General features: G+C 44.9%; 1 protein-coding gene across 2 annotated transcripts; it reads left to right on the top strand.

Annotated features, from left to right (window-relative positions):
* The first annotated feature begins 2,699 nt into the window (after positions 1-2,699).
* LOC117863007 (WEB family protein At1g75720) lies at positions 2,700-6,040 on the top strand. 2 transcript variants are annotated; one of them, XM_034746574.2, is made up of 3 exons: positions 2,700-3,199; positions 4,459-4,497; positions 5,200-6,040. In XM_034746574.2, the coding sequence occupies exons 1-3, from the start codon at positions 3,035-3,037 to the stop codon at positions 5,863-5,865; spliced, it is 870 nt and encodes a 289-aa protein (XP_034602465.1). In that variant the 5' UTR covers positions 2,700-3,034; the 3' UTR covers positions 5,866-6,040. The 2 variants fall into 2 exon arrangements, with proteins under 2 accessions (XP_034602465.1, XP_034602466.1); XM_034746575.2 differs by lacking the exon at positions 4,459-4,497 and having other exon boundaries at positions 2,715-3,199.
* Positions 6,041-23,191: the final 17,151 nt, after the last annotated feature.

The following is a 23,191-nucleotide window of genomic DNA, read 5'->3' as shown; positions in this document are numbered from 1 at the left end:
GAAGACTGAAGGAGCCATGCCCTGAAATAGGTGCCTAGCCCCTGAGGACGAGGACTGGCGGAGGCACGCTTTGGATTGCGTAATGGAAAACTCGCGGACTCCGTCTAGCACATGCGCTGCAATAATGGAAAACTCGCAGATTCTATTGCTAGGGTTACGCCGTCACACTCTTCAAAAGCACTAGGGGAACAGAGCTGTTTCATTTCCATCCGTAACACTCGCAGTACCACCGCCACAGTCCACTGAGCACGTCACTGTAACATCCACAAATTTCCAAAATGTTAATTTTAGCAAAAAGTGAAATTTCAAAAATTTTGTATGAATTTGTGTGAGCCATGAAAATAATTAACAAAGTAGGGCTAAAAGTTTCTCCCTCTCTCTCCCAAAATCTCTAGTGAATGAAAATGGTGCACTAAAATATTTAGTGATGACCCTTGCATGAATGAGTTGATTTTTTATTTGGAATTTATTTGGATGAACTCAAATTTGAAATCTAAATTCAAATTTGAATTAAAAAATAAAAACCAAACCCCTAAACTCACCTGGGCCGAAATCGACCACGGCCCGTGAAAACACGCCGGCCTTATCCTCTTCGCCGGCCTGCCAACCCCTCTGCCTGGGCCAGAACCACCCCACCACCTTGGCCCAGCACTCGGCCCATCCGACCCCCTACGCCGCCTGCGCCAGCACCGCGCCCGCCCTTCTCTCGCGCTCGTCGGGAATGTACACCGAGATGTGTCAGACAAGGAGATGATGGTGCAGGATGGTGTGGTCTACGTGGAGGACAAGGACTAGTCGAGGATTAGGAAACTACTCGTAGCAATTAGAGTAGGACTCTCTAGTCGAATCCGACTAGTACTCTTGTAAAACAACCGATCTATAACCCTGCCCCTGGCAATATAAGGCGAGGCAGGGACCTCCTCTAAACAACTTCAATCAATACAATCCAACAACACACCGGACGTAGGGATATTACGCGACATAAGCGGTCTGAACCTGTCTAAATTGTGTGTTCGAGTTCACCTTCGAGTTCCTGATCTTCGACGAGCCCCATGCATAAAACACTACCTTGGGTACCCCCTCGGTAGGTTGCCGGTCTAAACACTGACACCCAACCCTGCTTTATATACTCTAGGGTGCGGGATTACTAGTCGGTTACAAGGTAGGAGTCCTAGTAGGATTATATGGTATGAGTCCTAGTAGGGTTACAGAGGAATCCTAATAGGAGTCGGTCTTCTTCCTTCCTTGCGTGTATTGGAAATCTATCCCCGAAATGCCGGTCTTGCGCTCAGATCCGACCGCGCCACACGAAGACGAGCCCGAGGCTGCTTGGATCCTGCCATCGGTGGACACACCCATCGCGGCATCCGCGTCAGTGTCCTTGACACCGTCATCCTCCAACCGCGCCTCCTTGGAAGGTGACGCCCGCGCAGGGGAGGCATCGTCGGAGGAGAGGGGGTACGGGGAGGTGGCGCCGGAGGGGAGGGGGCGGGTGGGGAGGGGCGGCGTGCGGGGAGAGGCGGCACGGGGACCGGTAGGCGTGAATGAATGAGGGGTATTTTGGTCTTTTATTGGTGAGGGATATGGGTACCCCATGGGTCCTTACTGACCGAGATACTGGCCGGACTTGACAAGTGGGCCCGCTCGACCAGGACGTGCGGGTCAAGAACATGAAGATACTTGTAGTACATGCCAAGGAGGCCGGGTGATTCAAAATCGACCTAGATATTGCGGGATACGTATTGTAATCCGACCCAGATTACCTTCCATGTAATAACCAAATTCCATGTAATAACCAAGTAGATTAGATTCAAACCGACTTATAACCTTAGGTCATCAGCCTATATAAGGCGGCCAAGGGCGCCTCCTGAGGGCAACTCATTGAAACCCATCGAAACCCATCGAATCCCAACGAACATCCCAACACATCAACTCTCGAGCAATACAAGCTACCAAGCATACATGACGTAGGGTATTACTCTTCGGAGATCCGAACCTATCTAAAACCTTCATGTCCCCCGTGTTCTCGCGATCACCTTCGAGTTCTTGGTTTCGCAATCCCCTCCACCTATAAATCAACCACTTGGGTAACCCCTGGTGGACTGTCGGGCTTATAAATCCGACAGTTGGTTTAGCTAGTTTAGTTGGGTTCAACCAGCTAGCTAAAGATCTTTAGCTGGGTCCTGTTTGATAAAAATGGCTAAATTTAGACAGTTAGATGGAGGATCAAACAGTGTCGACGTCGATCGTTGCGTAGCCAGACCACGCGACCTAGGAACCTATAACGACCAAAGTGATGCAGGCGAAACTAGCCGAGATGGATGAGTACGTGATGGGTCTCGAGTCGGAGCTGGTGACCCGTCGTCGTCGTCGTCCCTGCTTATCATGTCGACAGCACGCAGCCTCCATTTCCTCGTGTATATAGTAGCTAGTAACTACAAGCGCACACGTGTATAGTATCAGTAGTGATGCACGCATACAATGGCTGTGTGTCCGTGTATGGATGTACTAGCTTACAAAGGTGGCTACCGTAGTTTGTGTTTGTATGGTGCTCGACCGGTGGAGCAAAAAGGGATGGTCGGCAAAGACTGATGGATCGTCGGATCGATCACGACCGTTCACCGGCAAGCGGGGCCATGCCCCATGCAGCAGCCAGCCAGCAAGAGGTGGCGCGGGAATATCACAGTGCAGTGGACGCGAAGCAAGGAACTAACCCACACCTCACCAGTCACACACACATACACATTTGTTTTGTGCATCATCTTATAAGCTACTCCTAATAACAAGCATCGTATATTTCTGTCCAGATAGATCCATCCATCTCTCCCCAACGACGACGTCCATTGCAACTACATTCCCACTACGCCATGACCACCCATCGATCGGTTGTTTTGTCTTGTCCAAGCTAGCCCCTGCTTTGTTGCATACGTAGATACATATATATATCTTCTTTGCTTGGCATCGATCGATTCAGCTGGACCGCACTAGTAGCTGCTAGCAGCTACAGCAAAGACGTACGTAAAATCCCGGCACAATGGTGGGAGGTGGTGGAGGAGGAGGAGGCGAGGTGGTGGTGCTCGGCCGGGCGGAGATCGACACCAGGGCTCCGTTCCGCTCCGTCAAGGAGGCCGTCGTCCTCTTCGGCGAGAGGGTCCTCGCCGGGGAGCTCTCCGCCGGACGCCAACTCTCCGTCAACCAGGTATTTGCTCATCAGAAGATACGCCACGCTCCATATTCTTCCATGAAACCAGTTTGAGCTCGTAATTAGTTGAAACTATCAATGAAATTTCATCCTACGGGCCTTCATTTGGGGCAACTATCAATGAAATTTCAGGTGGGAGATCCTCTCCCTTACGTTGACCGTCAAAAAAAAATTAGATGAAACTGAAACCAGCTTTGCAATGCGAACCGTAATTTGCATGTATCAGCGAAGAGGAAATGCTAAGTTACTTCGCTGATACATGCAAACCAGTTTGAGCTCGTAATTTGCATAGCAAAACTGGTTTCAGTTTCATTGCAGATTACGAGCTCAACTGGTTCATTCATCAGTATATAATACGGCCAACTAGTAGTCAACACCTCTGTCATTAGCATTTCCTCTTCGCTGAAATTCAAACCAGTTACAATCTTTTAACTCCATATTGATCAAGTCTTGATCATGCAGGGCATATATCTAGTCCTGGGTTTCTAGCATTTCTATGTTTTTCTTTCCCTCTTCTCTGATTTAAATTGATTGCAGATATGGAAATATTTCAATTAATTATGCACAACCTAGAAGATTATTATTAGCCTATGAATTTGTATGTAGAATTAGAATATATATATATATATAGAATTAGAATATATATATATATGGAAAAATAGCTATTCAATTCATATATATTCGAGTTTACAGCTGCTTGGTCCTTTAATTTAGTTGATACATGAACAAAAGGTAGCTACCTAGATTGTCAAAATGCTTGATGATCATTCTATTCCTTTCTTCTGAGCCAAGAAAAAAAGGTGCTACAAAAAGCAGCTTATTAGCCTTCTTTACCATGTAGTACTGTAAGCATGCATCTTTTTCCTCTTCTTTCTTTTCAGATGCTCTCCTACTAACCCACCAGCAAAGATGCATTGCATGTTGACACCTTCCAGAACCCTGCTATCTCTATATTTACAGCGCTTGTTGGATCACTTTTGATTAATTACAGTAAAGTAGTGTCAGTACTATATAGATTTGCGAGTGTTTAAAGTGTATGCGTCAAGACTATAACATATGTTCCTAGCTTCCACCTGAATCAAGGAAGCTACAAAAGGTGTACTCCATCCACTGGATCGGAAGCTGCCTACAGCCTCTATTACTTTGATGATGGCACATGTGTAATGTAATTAGGTGCCCTAATCATGACTAGTAGATAAAAGGTAGCCTTTACTCTCTTATGAATAGATATCCTGATAATAGTGTTATGGCCATAGGAGGACGTGGCACCGCTACAAAAATGCTATAAATACAAGGTACCAAAAACTCGAAAATATATTTTATCGAAAAAGTCTATTTTACTGTCTCGAACAATTTGCTTTATCTGTTTCATCGTAAACAAAATTTAGATTCATTTTACTCTCTAAACTATTTAAAATGGTCAAATTTACCTTTTAATGTTTTTTGTTTCTCCTTATACAATTTGAATTTCAATTTCAAAATTTGTGGAGTGATAGCTGCATCATGCCCTATGTTATAAAAGTGTATTAGATTTATTTCTAATTATTTTCATGGGTTGGGAGCATCTGCTATTATTTACCCATGGAGGTACTAAAATGCATGTTGCATGTTCACAATAAATTATCAACTCATCTTGTTAATCACATTTTATGATTTAATGTCTCATTCTATAAAATTTAAACATAAAACTCAACTTGTGTCTAGATTGAACCAATATTTATATATATATATATATTGAGGAAATAAATGAGTCGAAATCCCCCCTTTCAAAAAGGAATAAAATTGTTTGTTCTCTTGTTCATATTTGATTTGATTTGATGATCCAACAACATTTCATTTGATATTCCCCCCTTATATATATGCAAAATGTTAATTCCTATTCGCTTGCCTATGTTCAGTAATCAATTGGCACTCCTGTTATTACTGATCATGAAGTAATTTCCCTCTTTTAATACGTTCCCATATTTCCCCTACTCAATCGACGAATACACGTACAGAACCGAGCGGCGGCAACGAGACCCAACCACCACGCCGTCAGCATCACAGCCGGCGCTGTCACCACAGCTACACCGCGCCCCGTGCCGCCGGTGACAGCAGAGCTTGCGGTGGCGAAGCAGGAGCTGAAGAAGGAGCGGGAGGAGAAGCAGAAGATGGCCGGGTGCATCCAGTCCCTGCAGGAGGAGCTCAGCCACGCCATGAGGGAGCTTAAGAGGCTCAAGGCGCGCGACGACGAGGAGGCCGGCGCCGGCGCCGCCGCCAAGGTCATCGACCTGGAGATCGACGAGGGCCTCAGCTTCACCGAGGCCGAGAAGAAGCCGGCGCCGCCACGGCGCTCGGCCGACGGCGTCGCGGCTGCTGCCGGAAGCGAGCTCCAGAAGAAGAGGTACGTGACGTTCGCCGACCCGCCGACGGCCGCCGCGTCCCGCGCGCCGCCGTTGCCGGACGTCGTGATGGAGCTACACCGCGCGCCGCCCCAGCCGCAGCCGCATTACTACCGCGAGCCGAGGTTCCAGAGGCAGATGTCGGCCGGGCACGAGGCCGCGAAGACGATGGCGGCGGAGGAGGGGAGGAAGAAGAAGAAGAAGCCGCTGATCCCGCTGGTGGGCGCGCTCTTCATGCGGAGGAAGAAGAGCAGCGGCAGCTGCCACGACGACTCGTTTTGATCCCTCCATATATACTAATCCACACACACTAAACTTAGTCACCCAAGAGCCTCTCGTCGTAAAGTTTTAATCCTTATACATGTCACATGTGTAGTTAATGGAATGCATAATGCTTTGGCTTATATGAACATTTGATCATCATCAATAAATATATATAAACACACATAATTACATATATTAAGTTTTCGCTCCAATAATTTCAGTTTAATTTGGATTTTGTTTCAGTAAAAAGTGTCAACTTGAGTACGGTGATACTTTTTCAGAACATGCTGCAGAAAGAGACTCTCACACATATACACATTCATTGCCATCAATTCAAACATACTTCGAATCTTAAGATTGACAAAATCATCACAGTTGGCAACTGAATGAGACGATGCAGCGTCAAACTTAAGGTTTGATTCTTAATGGGTAGGGGATACAACCATCTCCACTAATCATCCAAACTATACATTGCTTCATTTTTAGTAGGGTGATTTGATATGTAATAACAACAACTTCTCATTCAAATGTGTGTTCGTCGCTTTTTCAGAAACACAATATATGCGCAAATAGTTACATGCATACTCTAATAGCACCCGCATGTAGACTTATATGAATGTCTGCAGGACAACAGGACATTGGGTTGATAGGTTCTAAAGATTATTATTATTAAATGTATTGACTATTTGATAACAAAAGAACTAAAGTGAAAATTCCATATTTATGTAGTTAAACTCTTCAACCTTTCATTATCGACTATCAAGACAAATAAATTTGCGATTGCTAGCCTCGAAATCACTCCATGATATTGAACTTTTGTTAGGTTTTATAGATATATCGTAATCGTAACATATACTGTGTCAAACCACAAACATATACTATTTTGTTGTAAGTATAAAAAGTGTATATTCATATGAAACTACAAACGGATCTACTCGTTAAATTTTGAACACCCAACTTTAACACATAATAGGAATTTATAGCCAAATTTTAAAATAGTTGATTGTATGCAACTCAAAAAGATACTTATGTTAAGGGAATACTACTTGTTAAATTAATATTGAGAAAACATCAGGTGCGCAAGAGTATGCACAAACTTAATCTCATCGCTTGGAATTAACATGAATCGCACAAATGAGAGATGGGTTTCTCACATCCTTTTGTCCACCTTTCAATTGGACAAAATCTAATTGGACCTACTTCGGTCTAAGGGCGTGTTTGGCTGTCAGCCATAAAACGCCATGCTGCATCTGTGGTGACGCCGAACTTACGGCACCAAAAATCAGCCCCTCACTTGCGGCACGAGAAACAACGGAGAACTAGCATGGCAGCCACAATTAATTCCCAACCAAGCACTGCCAAACTTTCTCATGGCCGCCGAACATGAGGCGTGGTATTTTGTTGTGGTGAACCAAGCAAGCTCTAAAATGATGGTAGTTTCCACTCCTTCTTGGACCACTCAGATTGGCTCAGATGCAGGTTATCGTTTATCTTATTACATTGAAAATCATGTTCATACCTCATTATAAGTGGTTTATTTGTGTGTGTTAATCAATATACTCTTATTGTGCATATTATATTTTGTTAATGTATTTATTCTTGTTTTGAGAAACACAATGTAGACTCAAACACTTACACATGGGCGCACACAACACCTATGAATGTCTACGAAAATTTGGGTACCACATCTTAACATCCACATTGTTGCTATCAATAGGCACGTTGCTACCACTCAATAAAAAACCAGTTTTGATGCATATGACATCAACACATGGGTTTTTGATCCCTCTAGCAGTAGGGGACTATATGCTAACCATCCAACTATGCTTGGTTTGTCTCCTAACTAATATTGTGGAGAACACATATTATCTCCCTATTGCAATTGAAGGAACCGTACGTATTTTGACACACAATTTCCCAACTATTTATATACACGATGCGCAATAACTTATTACTCACATTCTGTTTATAAAAAAGGAAGAAAAGATGCATCCATGATCTGATTAATAATCTTGAGCAGGCTACATAAACATACAGAGATATATACACACTGATACACATGCACAAGAACATCTACACATACAGAGCCTGTTCTGGTAGGAGTAGCTTAGATGGGATTGGACAGAGACTTATGGGATCCAAAATCGATCTTTACTTGGCAGGTGAAGTGCATCAGGGACGAAATGGATCTACCTAAACATCGATCTATCACGCATCGATACAGTCACTAGATTAACCAGACAGACCCGGATCAACAGTGTGGCCTTGACCTGAGGTCGACCCTGGCGGACTTGTTGAAGAACTCGACGCAGTCAGCGATGGCCTCGTCGTAGTGCGCGTTCAGCGGGTGCAGGTTCGAGCTGCTCCACGACGACCTCTTCGACGCGTCGCCGCCGCCGCCTCCTCCTGCTGCGCCTCCTCCGCCGGTGCCAGCCGCACGGTGCTCGTCGACGGAGAAGGTCACCTTGGGCGGCCGCGGCGGGAAAGAGAAGAGCCCCACCAGCATCCGCCTGAAGCCGTCGACCAGCCTGGACGGCCACTTCCTCGGCGCCTTGTTGTGGGTGTGGGAGGCTTTCCTCCTGAAGCTTTTTGCTTGCAGCCTGGACATTCTTGATGTGCTAGCTCCTACCTGCAGCCTCTACTGTTAATTGTGTTTGGCACTAAACCAATTGAAGGGTGTGATCTGGTGGTCTTGGGTTGTAAACTAAGGTTGCTAGCTACAAGTGTCCACTGATCCATCGATGGTCCTATATATGTATGAGTGCCCAAATGGTACGTGCTTATAGTTTATAATTTGCAGCAAAAAATTGTATCTAGTAGCGCCGTTTTTATATATTGTTATTAGTTGTTGATGGAGTGATGGGGATGGGCCAGAAGCATTTTGATGAAGACTGGTGTGACTTTTGAAAATTCTAAGGCCTTAGGGTACAAGGTTCCATGTGCAGTAATCATCACCAATTAGTTAGGGGCCCTTCCTAGTAATTAACATATGCCTTAACTTTTTGCATAAAAAATTGGGGGTTTATTTTGATGTTTTCACTAACTGAATTGACCCATTTCATATCAAACTGGCTGGTGGCTGGTAAATCAGTATGTAGAATACACACACACACACACAAACACACACACACGTATAATTCTTTTCACAATTATCATACAGAGTGCTAACTTGAGAACACTATCAGCACCTGATTAATTTTCATATAAGTAAGTGCAGGTCTAAAAGAAACCACATCTCGACTGTTGTCCGTCTGAAGGTGACAGTGATCAGTCTTAGGTAATGCCTATCAAGAACATAGGATACGGATACACATAATTATAACCGTCTTAGTGGATAATCCTACACCAATTTTCTGAAAGACACCACATTGTCTACTGCTGCTTATCTTTTGCATAGGTGGAAGTATTCAGTTGTTTGCTAATAGTCTCTTTGATAATGAAGCAGCTGGTCACTATTATCTACTAATTGGCCTCATCGATTGATCCATTGTTCTTGTTGGGATCTTTAGAAACATCTAACGTGTAGATGAACTAAAGAAACATGCTTGAAGGTAAAATCCTACTGCAGATGGATGTTAATTTAGTGTTAAAGTTGCGCAACTTGCGGTCGGATGTGTAACTTTAATTTCTGGATAATGGTTGTTTATCCATCCCTTTATGAGCCTATTTACTGTAGGATATGCTTAGTTAATCTTCGCTATCCCTTTGTTTGAAACAGGTGTGTCTGGCGTTGCTTGATCTGAAAAATATCTCATAATGCTCTGCCTGTTTAGAATGAATGAATTTATTTGCATGGACTTGCACAACGAGTAGTTAATAAATTTCCATAGTGTGAACTTAAAGTTGGAGATGTTTGGGAAAAAAGATTGGGAGGAAGAGAGGTGAAGTTAACATAATGCATAGAGGGTCCACAAAGGTGACGAACACAATTGATTTTTTAGAGCGCGAACACGTATGATTAGTAGCGATCGCCGCGGCCATTCCTTTTTGTTGATTACACACACATCTCTTTGGTGGTATGTTGAGTACTCTGATTACGTACGAGCTTTAATTTAAATACTAGATTGAATTGAGCCAGTGCACACTAGTTAACAGCTAGCGCAGACACATGGAGTACGAAGTGCTTTTGTCAACTTAATGAACATTCAGATACTCATAACCACCACCAAATAGAAAACATCACGAAATTAAGGGCAGCCAAACATCTGTAGGGGACAATGGCATCGTAGTCTAATGGAGAACTGTTTGTATGTACCCTATAAACACGGTACCATGTACTTTGCAGTGTCCATTTCATTACGGAATATATTGCCAATTCGTGTCATATATGATCGAGTGGAGAACAGCTCTGTATACATCCAGAGAAGTTTTGGTTTAGCACCAGCAAAAAAAAGAAACAAACTAGTGTAATGCCACTCATGTATATGAAGAAATTCAAATGTATATGATTCTTCAAGAAGTACAAAAAATCAAATATTTCCAATTGTCAAATTGTTTTTTTATGTAAATGGCAGGAGCTCTGCTTTTCAATTAATAAGGAAAGAATTTAAAGAATGGAGGCAAACGGCACTGACGCCGCGCAAGTGCGCGTTAGTAAACACACACCCAGAGTGTTATATAGAATAGTTATGTGCTCTAAGTTAGGGATTAAAATGCCTATCTGTATTGCTCTATGCATTCCTTTATTCGCTCTGCCACGTGATGGCCATTAGGTGCTTGTTTTCGAAAATTCTCCGCTCTTTTCACAGGTTCCACGTAATGTAGATGGCCATTCCTTTAAAATCTCATCGCTAATTTTTGCGGACATGCTTTTCAGCTGCCTCCCACCAATCTCTGTTGTTGTTGAATTTGAGGGGTGTGCTTGCTGGGAAGCACAAATTGCTCCCAGGTAGAAACTTGGTTCCAGACTGGTTGAGCGTTGGGGCAGAGTAGGCAGAGGTGTTGCCCGGATTTCATTAGCCCGTTGCATAAGGCACAAGAAGTTTGGTGCGGCCATCCCCTAATCGCGAGGTTGTCTTCTGTGAGATTTTCGTTTTGAATGAGAATCCAAACGAACAGCTTACATTTATTTTCAGTGCGCGCACACCAAATGCGATTGGCTTTGTCATTTCTATAGGACTAAAAAACTAAGCACGACATGTGGATCGGGTAGAGTGTTTGCCGTCAGCCATCCACTTCCAAGTAATCATATCCTCCGCCCCTGGGTGAAGATGTGTGTCTTGCAATCTGATCCAGAGTGAGACGAACTCCTCCACTTGAGTTGTAGTTGTGATTTTGTTCTGTAAGGATTTGATCCACTTGTCATTCCATAGCTCTTGTGCCACTGTCTTTTTTTTTTCTTTTCACCAGATCATATAAATGTGGCGATAAATTCCTTGGTGCTTCACCATCAAGCCAACTGTGGTGCCAAAACCTCCCTTTCTTTCCATTCCCGATGGAGATGGTGGTGGAAGCATTGAAAAGTAAGCAATCCAGATGAAATATCGTCAAATTGTAATACAAAGATAAGATGACATACCGTTGCTGCTCACCAGATGATAATATAGGAGCACATAGGACTGAGAGGCTGTCAAGCAGCCGGGGGCTCGTATGTGCCTTCTGGAAGATAGATAATCAACTCATCTTTAAAATTCATATTAAGCCCACGTACAATATTTTTTAACATCCGTAAATATTTGTTGATATTTATCAATATAATTTTTTAAAAAAGTCTAGCTTAATTGTTACAAACATTTCTTGATGCTAGCAAACATTTTTATATGTATCAACATTTTTATTAAACATTTTTACACTCACCAACATTATTGCTCAACAATTTTTAGCAATTTTACATGCTCCAACTTTTTTTTGCATTCACCAACATTTTTTTGATGTTCACCAACTTTTTGGCGTAAAAAAATTTAAGATAGTTCATGTAAAATGTTGAGATAGTTTGTTGGGTCGTTGTGGGCAGGCTACTGCTGTATTATATATGTTTAGTTATTATCTAGCAGAAGATAGATAGGAAATCCGAAGCAGCCATGAAACTTCCTTATTGGGCCCTAGTGGGTCTAATTTGGCCTCCTAATTTGGCTTAGGAGGAAACCAAAAGAAGAAAATCATCCATCCCTTACGGGGAGGGTCTGTACTCCAACTCAGTCCACTGAAATCAAGCATCCTATACATGGAGGCCCATCTAAAAGCTTCACGACCTCTGCTGGCGGGTATAATGGTGGTGCTTAAGGATTGTGTTTAGGTGAGGAAACTTCATCTTAAACCTTCATCACATCTTGATTACTTTCGTGTCCAAATCAAGTTGCACATCAATCCTCTGCCTAGCAGTGTGACACCTTCTCCTATTGAAAAGGACATAAAATTGAGTGGAAATTGTTTTTTTTAACACTTTTGCTACTCTATGTATCACGAAATGAAGGAATTAAAATAAACTCACTCTAATGGGCAATAGAAAAATGAACAAGTATGGATGTCAAAAGGGATATAGTGGCAAGAAACAACTCTAATGGAGTCGTTGCAAAATGGATAGTAAAATCACAACCCTAGAGGAGATGAGAGGGCTCTCTTCTTTGGAAATACCGGAAAACCTTTCAAATAAATTATTCTGCTACTTGTAGAATCTTCCCTGCTTTTCAGATCTAGGGTATCTCTAATCTTTAACTGCCAATTAAACATACACATTCACACGAAGATAGCTCGTGTTATCTACAAATGTTTATTGAAATAAGCACAAAACTGAAGTGCTTTTTACGGGGAAAAATTTATTGAATGGATCTAAATAAAAATTCCGATGCCAAAATGATCTTAGGACTCTTCTTTAATGAAGGCAAAATATTTCTCTGGAACAAATTAGTTTTCTACTTGCTGAATCTTCCCTGCTTTTTCAGATTTGGGGAATCTAATCTGTAACTACCAGCTAATGAGCTAAAGCACGTACAGTCAGATGAAGATATAGCTCGTCTTATCTGCTATTGTTTAAATTATTAAGAGCCACATATGATGGCCTAGTTAATAGGTGGTCGGCCTGATAATTGGGGGTCAAATAATTGCTGAATATAAGGAATCAGATCCTCCAAATAGGGCTGTTGAGGTTCACTGATTTGGCATCTTCTACCACATGGTCATGCATAAGACAGCATAAGCTTGTGTTCAAAACAAATTGTGCACACTGGTGAAGATCTTGTAGGGTCTTGATCTTCCTTTGAATGATTGTCGACTGAACCAAATCTTCTAGAAAGGCGCATACTAACCATAGTCTATGCAAAGTTATTTCATTGAAAATCCAGGGATTCCTGCATGTTATTCAATACAGGGATCATGAATCATTCCATATAGTTTTGTGTCTTTAAGTAGTTGTTACTACCATCACAAAGATTTCCTTTATTTAGGGGGGCTTCTTCTTCAATTGGTTCTTGTTCTTATAGTAGCTTGCATTTTCTTTAATTCGTTGCATTGTACATTTGAAGAGTGGCACCAGTGTGTAAAGGTGTTACATTTTGTGTCCAATGGTTTGCACTATACTTTGATCATTAGTTCCCTAACAATATATCAATTGCTAGAAAATCAATACTGTGCATGTTCGAAGATCATTGAAATACAAATCAATGGATTCAAAAGTATACATGTATTTTGACTAATTGTTGGTTAAAACTTTTGCAGTTTGACTTTTCAAAATCATAATACGCCCTATGAAGAAATGAAGTATTGATGGGTGAATAACTGGACATACATACAGAGTATTACTTTTCTTTTTTGCGAAGCGACATACAGAGTATTACAAGACTCATTACAGAAGGGACATCCGTATATCCGGGAATACATACAATTCTTTAGTACGGTACAGATACGAACAAGCCCGATTGTCTGTACAATCAATCATGCAACTGAAAGATATGCAACACTGCTGGCCTGCCGCCCTTGCTTTGCGTGCAACATGTGAATCAGCAAGTTGGGGAGCATCGTAAATTTTTTACTTGCTAAAATCCAGTGTTGACAGGCCAAGACCAACCAAATGGCTCTTCTCTTCCTTGCACATATAAAGCCCATGAAACACGGCAGAGAGCGGTGAGTTCATCAAGAAGAGCTAAAGCTCTAGTGTGCCCAAAGAAAAATAGCAGGAGAGAGTAGCACAAATTTGAGATCAGATCCAACATGAGCCTTCAGGCCGAGCCACTGAACCTCAAGGAGGCGACAGTCACTTGCATCCCGAGGCTGCGCGGCGGCGGCGGTGGCCGGAGATCCCGCCGGGGATCCGCGGCGGCCACCCAGGTGTCTATGCTGGACCGCGTCCGCGACGTCGTGCTGCGGCTTGCGATGCTGTCCGCCGCGTCGACGGCGACAACAACGACGAACAAGGGCGCCCCGGGAACCCTGCGGCGGGCGGCAACATCGGCGGCGGCGACGCCGTCCAGAGCGGCGGCGCGGGTGAGCCCAGCGACGTCGGTGGCGTACACGGACTCGTACCGGAGCGAGGCGGTGGACGACTGCATCGAATTCCTGAAGCGGTCGGCGGCCGGCAGCGGCGGCGCCCCGGCCACCGCCGTGGAAGCAACGAGCACGGCGGCGTCACCTTTGCATGCGGCTGCAGCATGCATGTGCCATGTGAATCAGAATTAGGTGAGTCATAAGTATGTCCAGGTTGGTGTTTGTACATGTGGTGGATGACTGGATGTATATGCGTGGGAAGAGTTGGTAGCTACTCTAGGTGATGAGTGGGGTGGGTGCATCGATCATATGCGTGCATGTGTTTGATGTTGCGGCGTCGTGTAAAAGTAACCTCAACTTGTCAAGAACAAAGTTGCATGTATCCTTTACTGAAGGTACATCACATGTGTGGTGTGTGGTGGTTAAATACTTTAGTGGAATACGATCGTGACATCCTAAGAGAGGATGAATTGGGTGTTATAAAAACTAAGACTCTAAGCACCCTAAGTTGCATGTAATCCTGTACTGAAGGTGGAACTGTTAATAACATGCTATTGAATTTTAAGTTCTGTGGGAGTGTCATGACCCAGACTATCAATGTATGGCAGTACAATGGGCTGATGGGTGGGCTCATCTGGCGATTGGGCCAGCTTATGGACTGAATGAAGGCAACATTACGTAAAGTCACGTACAAGACTGTTTTTTTATTTTTATATTTTTTTTACGAATTTGCAGAAATAAATAGGCAATCTATAAATTTGCGGAAATGGACCCCTACCGCCGGTACCCAGGCACTTCGCTCCAACCATCGGTTGCATTGTGTGGAGGTAGCTATAGCCGTTTCAACCCGCTATAATTTGGATTTTTTTATTTTATTTTCATGTAATTTTTTCTCCAAGTTTAAAAAATATCAAATTACATTGGAAGCACTAAATATTCGAATATGTCACTATTGGTTGCAATATGAAACTTCCTAATTTGAGAGAGGTAGAGCGCTTCGAGAAAATAATTGAAAATGAATTAACTCCCAGCCATTAGATACATAGCTGTTTCCAGCGAAATTACAACAGATAGAAATGAAATTCGTGCACAACATACGAACACCAACAACTCTAGAGTGAACAATTAATTATAGATTGCAGTGGCATGTGTGGCACGGATGCTATCCTAAACATGTGCCGTTGCTAAACCTAACATGCCTTAGGTAATTGAAATAGCCAGCGATAGAGCCATCTCTACTTTCTAGTAGAATTGGCTTTGCGAGAGCTGGGAGGGCCCAGCCTCATAGTAGCCAGCACCCCCAGAGGATGGCGGAGACGAGGGGCGACCTTGTTGTAGTGGTAGGTGCACTTGCACCATGGATCAGTACAAATCAAGTCATCTGCGATGTTAACTGCCTAAGGATTTGCATCAACTTCGGATTGAAGATCCTCCACCTTACGCTCGAGGTCAAAGATCTTGCACTTGAGGTAGTGGATGTACTCTTGGGTTGGCTCAGGAAGTGGAGGATCGACCCAATTTGCTTAGCGGCAGTTTCCTTCATCGAGATAAGACTGAACGTGATGTTAGTTTGTAGCACGAAAAGCTTAGCAAGAGTAAGGAAGTAATAACTTGACTCACCATGCCGGTTTCCATCACCGCAACCATCAAATAGCTGGACAACACAAGCCACACTATGGTGACACATTGGCCATGCATCATGGCGGTCGTCATAAGGCCTAAGGGAGTTTGGAGGGGCGTAGTTTGTTGGAGGTATGCCCTAGAGGCAATCATAGAGATGATGATATTCCATTTGTATCCATGATTTATATTGTGTTCCTTGAATATCCTTTAAAGGCTACTTGAATTGATTTGCAATTACGTGAATTGTATGTCAAACTCTTTACTTGTATGATTATTCTAAAAGTTATCCCTAGTCGGAGTTCATGTGAGGACACACGTGAATATTAGACTAGCACATGTATTAGTTGATGACTATGTTTCACAAGTCATGGATATGGAGATGTCAAACTAATAAAATGGGCATGTGTAGAGACATGTGCTAGGACTGACGCAACACGAGAAGTAGTTCTCTCTTTACACAACATGTACGCTTTGTCCTTAGACTTGAGATTCTCGCATGTACTCAAGATGTGGATCGACTTACTTAGGGGCTATCAAACGTTACACCGTGACAGGGTAGTTAAAAAGGTAGCTTTCGGGTTTGTCAAGAAGCATGCTGTGAGGCATGGTCAATCAAGATGGGATTTGCCCCTCTCTGATTGAGAGTGATATCTCTGGGCCCCTTGAGTGATCGGATCAAGAAATGTATGGCCATGCTACGTAAGGTTAAGAGTTAACCTACAAAGGGATTCCGAATCACAGGATTGAGAAAGAGCGGTCGTCTTGGAGCTAGACCAAATATCGTGAGGCAAAGGGAGTAGCATGTACGTGATGTTGTGACGGTTCGTTTGATATGATCTTTGTGTGCGTATAGGAGTTGACACGTCTTGCTAGAGGCCGCTATCGACTATGTGGCTGAGTAGGAGTACTCGGGCTATGTCTATACGTATCCGAACCCATAGGGTTACACACTTAAGGTGCAGGAAGCCCAATTCGGATACGATCCGAGTTGGATCAGGTTTAGAAGTACTAATGGGCGTCGGACCCAGAGGCCTGTTAGGAACCTCTATAAATAGAGGGGTGGGGGTGACCTAGGGTTTACTCTTTTGACCAAACGTCAGCCACTGCACCTCCCACACCCTCGCCTTGTTGCAACTCGCGAACCTAGCAGTCTGGCTTGCGACGCTTCCTCCCTGCACATGTGGATACCTTGGAGGTGTTGCACCTGCAGGACTTGGACGAGCCGCCGACGAGCCACGATGAGCCACTAATGAGCCGCGGCACGAGGATGACCTTGCTGCACGTGGACGAGCTGCTGAGGAGCTGCTTGACGTCGATGTGATCGACTACGAATACGACTACGCTAATTGACTTCGCTGCCCCGACGGGATTCTACATCTTCCGCACCAGTGCGTCAAGTGGTAATCCCGTGATCCATGTACGACAGTTTTCCTAGTTTACGCGGTAGAATTTTTTTTGTTTTGCGCTAGCGTAGCCTACCTCATATCCCAAGATAGTTAGCCCTGTCACATAGAGGGAAGTCGTCGAGGGGTACCTCATACTCCGTTGGGCCAAAAGAACCTAGCCAAGTGATGGTGGGAATAGGAGCATCCCCTCCTCTTCCCCTCCTCCCACGACCTGTCCCTCTTGCAGATGCCATTGTTCATCCTCCTGCTGAGTGGTGTGGAAGGATACGGGAGAAGGAGGTCCGAGTGTTGAGATGGAGATGCACTGTGCCCCGATGTGCTCATTACCAGATTATTTTTTAAGTTTCCTAGTAAACGATATTCATAAACCTCGTTCCTCCAAGTGGCACATATAGTTTCCTTCAGGAAGTAATGTGGTATGAACTGACGAGGCTAAAGTCTCCTTGCCTCAAGGCATGCAGCAATGACATGGGTGCAAGGCTTATGAAGCAGTCTTAGCTTTTGGCATGAGCAAACACATCCTTCATTAGTAAGGATGCACTTGTGTGTTTGCTTCTCGCGCCTCCCTCCCAATTGACCTTTGTCCCTTCAAATAATCTCGTACCAGCATTCAATGGCACCCACTTCAGTAACACAATGCTTACGAGCCTTTTTAATTGCCTGCTCCATGTACTCTGTCATCTTGTATCCATAAATTTTGTGATTATCTACCATTGAGTTATTGGCCACCGCGTACCGTTCCCTGAAGTACTTCATGGTGCGGTACAAGAAGAATTCCATGATACAAACTAAGGGTAGTCTCCTAACACCATGCAGGATCCAGTTGTACACCTCAGCTAGGTTTGTAGTCATTATACCCCACCTAGCACCTCCCTTGTCAAATAGTAAGGCCCACTTTTCCTTTGACTCATACTCAATCCACTATGAGAATGTCTTAATGGACCTACCTCATCTTCGCCTGACATTTGGACCATCCAGTCCGACGTCCTCCAGAGACACAAGGTGGTCAGCGTTGCCATTTATCGGCCTCTTGCCTAACTCTTTGGATCGTTTCTTTGTAAGCTCATCAAGTTTCTTCCAAAGTAGATGAAATTTCCTCTCCTGATTTTGGGTACATAGCCATTTAAACATTTTCATAAGGGTCTTGTTTATGAATTGGCTATGAAAGTTTGCCCCCATATGCCTCATGCACCACCTACTCTCCAAGTCCGGCCACTGCATCATCCTGTGAAGTTCCACACTACGATTATGTAGGTCTTCAATTGCTTGTAGAATGCTTTTGTGCCGATCATGAATTATACAAACACCCTCCATGTCCTTCATAATCATCTGCTTAACCCTCTCCAGGAACTAATACCAACTATCTCCAGACTCTTTCTCCACAAAGGCGATCACCAGCGGCAACACTTGGTTGTTACTGTTGGACCCAATAGCTATCAAGATTGTGCCTTTATACCTTCCAGTCAAAAATGTGCCTTCAATGCAAATAATTGGGCAACATCGCTGAAAAGCCTCAATGCAAGGACCCAAGGCCAAGAATGACCACAGCAGAACCTAATTGCCTGGAATGAGCACAGGGATAGGCTTTCAGGTCGTAGTAGCTTCCAGGATTCCTCTGGCATATGGTGTGCAATGGGGTAGGGAGGTTATCATATGATGCTTCGTATGTACCCCACTTCATCTCTAACGCCTTCTGCTTGGCTCGATAAGCTTTGTGGTAGCTAATCTTGTACTTGAACTTCTCCTCTATGGCACAAATAATCGACTTGGGCTCATAGCGATGATTCTCCACTATTTGAGAATACATGTATTGAGCAACAAAATCAGCATCGAGGTTGTGTTGTTGTGCTTGCAATTCATCCAACAAGCATTGGTGCTCCACCACTCTAGTCACCTCCCAGTAATCCTTCCACTTCCCCTTGTATGCCTGAACCCTAAACAGGCAATTGTTTCTGAAACAACACACATTATACACTGTCGGGTTGCTCTTCACCACTCTAAACTGCCGTTGCAAAGATAAAGTGGATATCGCTTCACATCTACCTTGACCTCATCCCCACTAGGGTACAAAGCACCCACACAAACTTCATTCTCCCTATACTCCCAAGGGACATTTTCCCCTTCATTGACTACTAGGTTGTGTTGGTGTTTGAACTCGGCAACCTACCGAGGGTAATACCCAAGGTAGAGTTTTGGTTGGTGGGTGTCGCCAAAATTAGGAACTCGATGGTGTACTTGGGCATGCAATTTAGACAGGTTTGGACCGCTAGATCGCGTAATACCCTATGTCCTATGTGTTGTTCGCTGGTGTTCAATTGAACCTGTCTGGAGGGGGTCCCTGCCCGTCCTTATATATTGGAGAAGTAGGGTTATAGGTCAGTTATTTTACAGGAATACTAGTCGGATTCGACCAGAGAGTCCTACTCTAACTTCTATGCGTAGTTTTCGAGTCCTCGACTAGTTCCTGTCCTCCACGTAGACTACGCCGTCCAGCACCGTAGTCTCCATGTCTGACATGTCTTGGTGCACAACCCTGTATGTGGGTTTGTCCAAACCTTCTGGTGGGCCCATGGATGTATGTACGACAAGCCTCTGAGTACGTTTTAGTCAAATGCAGCAGTCCTGAGTACATTTACAGGCTTCATTCGACTAGTTTTTTGTGCTCTTCTAAGTACTTTGTCAAAATTGAGCCTTCAAGTAACTCATCTAACACTGTCTTAAATATCTGTCCTTGAATTTATATATGGAAGTGCGATAAAAATCGCACTCCATATGGAGTAGCCCCCGAGCCTTAGGTTGAATCGAAGAATCAGGCTGAGGGTCAATCTGCATTTGCACTATCTTCACCTTAAACTCCGGAAAAAAACTTTTTAGCTGACGGGCATGTGGCACACAACCCCCGAGCCGTTACCCGACTAATTTCAGGAGGTATAAGGATCAGCCACCAGTCATTGTGACCGTCACCAACAGTAACCTTATCTTTTGCGGTAACTTCAGAAACTGACGGCCATTTGCAAAATTAACGGCTAGAGGCGAAAACATCGGGGCCATTATCTTCGTTTACTCTAGTTCTGTTATAAATAGATGAGGGAAGTTACCCCCCGTTTACTCCACCATTGCCATCTGCTATTTGTGCTTGAGAAAACCCTACTGCCCAACGCCGCCACAATCCAATTTGAGATCGCCGATGCTGCCTTCCTCCTGTGAGCCCCCGAGCGCATGCGCATGAAGCAGCTCGTGACATCCAAGATGGGGAAAAAAGCTTCTACTTCCAGGGGTGCTGATGGTTCCAAGAGATCTAGAAAGGGGAAGGAGTTACAACTTCCTTCACCCAAGTATGGGAAGACAAACCAAACCGCGTCGCCAACTCTTGCCTATGCCTGGAAGAAATTGACCATGAAGGAAGAAGAGATTTAGGTGTTGGAGAAAGCAAAACTACTGGACATGTGCCTGCGGTAATCTGTGGCCACTAGAAGAGTACCCCGAGGAGACGGTAACCTTCACCCACTTTTTGAGCGGGGTTTTGCCATCCCATCCTCTGATTTTATGCGATGTCTTTTGAATTATTACAAGCTTCAGCTGGTGCACCTCAATCCAAATGGTATTCTCCACAATGCTATCTTTCTGCACCTGTGCGAGGCTTTCTTGGGGATGTAGCCCCACTTTCAACTGTTCCGTAAGATATTCTGGGTGAAGCCTCAACCAAAACTGGAGTTTACTGTAGTAGTCAGGGGCGCTGGAATTTAGATGCGGGAGAATAGTAGTAGCTTGTACTTGGAGTACGAGTTGTTGGAGTCACACTCTAGGTGGAAGGGGAAGTGGTTCTACATTGGATACCATGATCCAAAGCTGCAAAAGGTGATTGGTCACCATCCAGAGTGGAACAATAGGTGGATAGATGAGCCGACGCATGAGAACAGTCTTCAAGTACCCGAGCTCTTAGGCAAGATCGCCCAATTGAAGAATCAAGGGCTGACAGGAGTTGGAGTAGCCTTCAGTTTTATGAAGAGGCAAGTTCAACCCCTGCAGGTCTGCCACACCTGGGGCTATGAGTACTCGGGCCTCAATGACCCATCAAGGATGACACCTGAGGAGATGTCTGTCGACAAGGTGATGGCGAGGTTGAAGCGCTTCTTTAAGAACGCTAATGAGATCCCCCGGTAGTCCTAGAGTTCAGCGCTGTCAGCCCGCCGAGAGCAGTAAGTACCCGTGGCGTTAGCCCCTGAGTACTTATTTGAGGTCTTTCTTACTTTCTGACTTGTCTGCCTTTATGCAGGAAGACATACTTGTGTTTTATTCACCCCCTCCTCCCCTGGCTCCGACGATATGGAGAGCGCCCTACGGGTGTTTTGGCGAAACCTTGCTGTACTGGGGGCCACCGGGGAGGAGGAAGAAGAAGAAACTAAATCCTTCAGCAACTCAAACTCAGATGTTGTTGGGGCATATTGTGTGAAGGTCTGCACCTCGGACAAAGTTGGGACATCCTCTAGCTCATCGAAGTGCCCTGCGGATGATGAACTTGAGACCGCTCTTGCCCCGCCACCAAAGAAGAAGCGGACGGTCACTAGGACACGTGCTCCAAGTACTCTGCGCATCGTCGAGCTCACGCCCCCGTCGGTAATAACCTTCGAGGAAGGCCAAGACCCTAAGGTGCGGGTATGATTATTCATGTATGTTGATACCACGACAGCTAATCAGGACTTGTTGTATCTGCAGGTAGTCGCGGAGGTAGTCGAGGCGATGGAGGCAGCAGCTGGCGCCGTCCCACCTGAAGTTCCAGCATCCGGGGAGGTCGTCGTGGTTGAAGATGATCCGGGGAGGTCGTCGGTGAGCTCCCGTGGGTTGGCCCGAGTCAGCACGTTCGCCCGTGTTTGTTCCCAACCGCAATCTGTGTCACCGATTGGACTCCCTAGTTGGGTTCAGGCAACCCCAGACCCCAAGCCCTTGTTCTTTGGAGGGGCCAGTTGGGGTTGGTCGCGTCTTTTTCTGCGTCACCCCGTCCGCGGTTTTTGCAACTGGAGGGGTTGAGCTGACGCCACTTGCCTCGATAGCTCGAGTGGCGAGCTCGGTGAGCTCCTAACGGGGATGTCCAAGTGGAATCCAGGTCCGTCGTTCACGATAGGGTCAGCATAGCCCTCATGTGGCATTCCACTACTCCTTGACCCGCCTCCTGGCAGAGGACCAAGCTATCCACCCGACTCGGGTGGCCCGCTGGCCTCTCCTCAATGGAGATTCTATGGGCATGGCTCGAGGTCAGGATCAAATGAGAAGTTGAGATGACCCTATTCGCTTTTGAGCGGGTCAGGCGAAGGCCGCTGGGGCTCATCTGCTTTTCCCCTAGCTCTGTTTGACGCGAGGTAGCCTCAAGTCCTTCACGGAACGGCCTTCAAACCTTGATCAGTCGCGTCTCATTTCGAATGAGCTGACTTTTGCTTTGTGACGCAACACAAAGCAATGTGATGCGATGATTGTATGTATGAGATGGATGAATGAATGAATGAATGCATCAGATGAATGAATCAATGCTCTTGCAGTGGGAAAGAAAACGAAAGGTTGGTAAAATTACCTCGGTCGGGTTTCTATGCATCGCCCCATCCGCGGTTTCTGCAAGCGGTGGGGTTGAGCTGACACCACTTGCCTCGATGGCTCGAGTGACGGGCTCGGTGAGCTCCTAATGGGTATATCCGAGTGGAATCCAGGTTTGTTGTTCGTGACGGGGTCGGCATAGCCCTCATGTGGCATTCCACTGCTCCTTGACCCATCTCACGGCAAATGTCTGAGCCGTCCGACCAACTCGGGTGGCCCGCTAGCCTCTCCTCGATGGAGATTCTTGTGGTGGGCCCCTCCAAACCCTACCTGAGAAGGCAGAGGGTCATTCGTGTGCGGTCATGCCTCAT

The sequence above is a fragment of the Setaria viridis genome, chromosome 7, assembly GCF_005286985.2.
Source record: "Setaria viridis chromosome 7, Setaria_viridis_v4.0, whole genome shotgun sequence".
NCBI lineage: Eukaryota > Viridiplantae > Streptophyta > Magnoliopsida > Poales > Poaceae > Setaria > Setaria viridis.
This window is presented reverse-complemented; position numbering and strand designations above follow the sequence as displayed.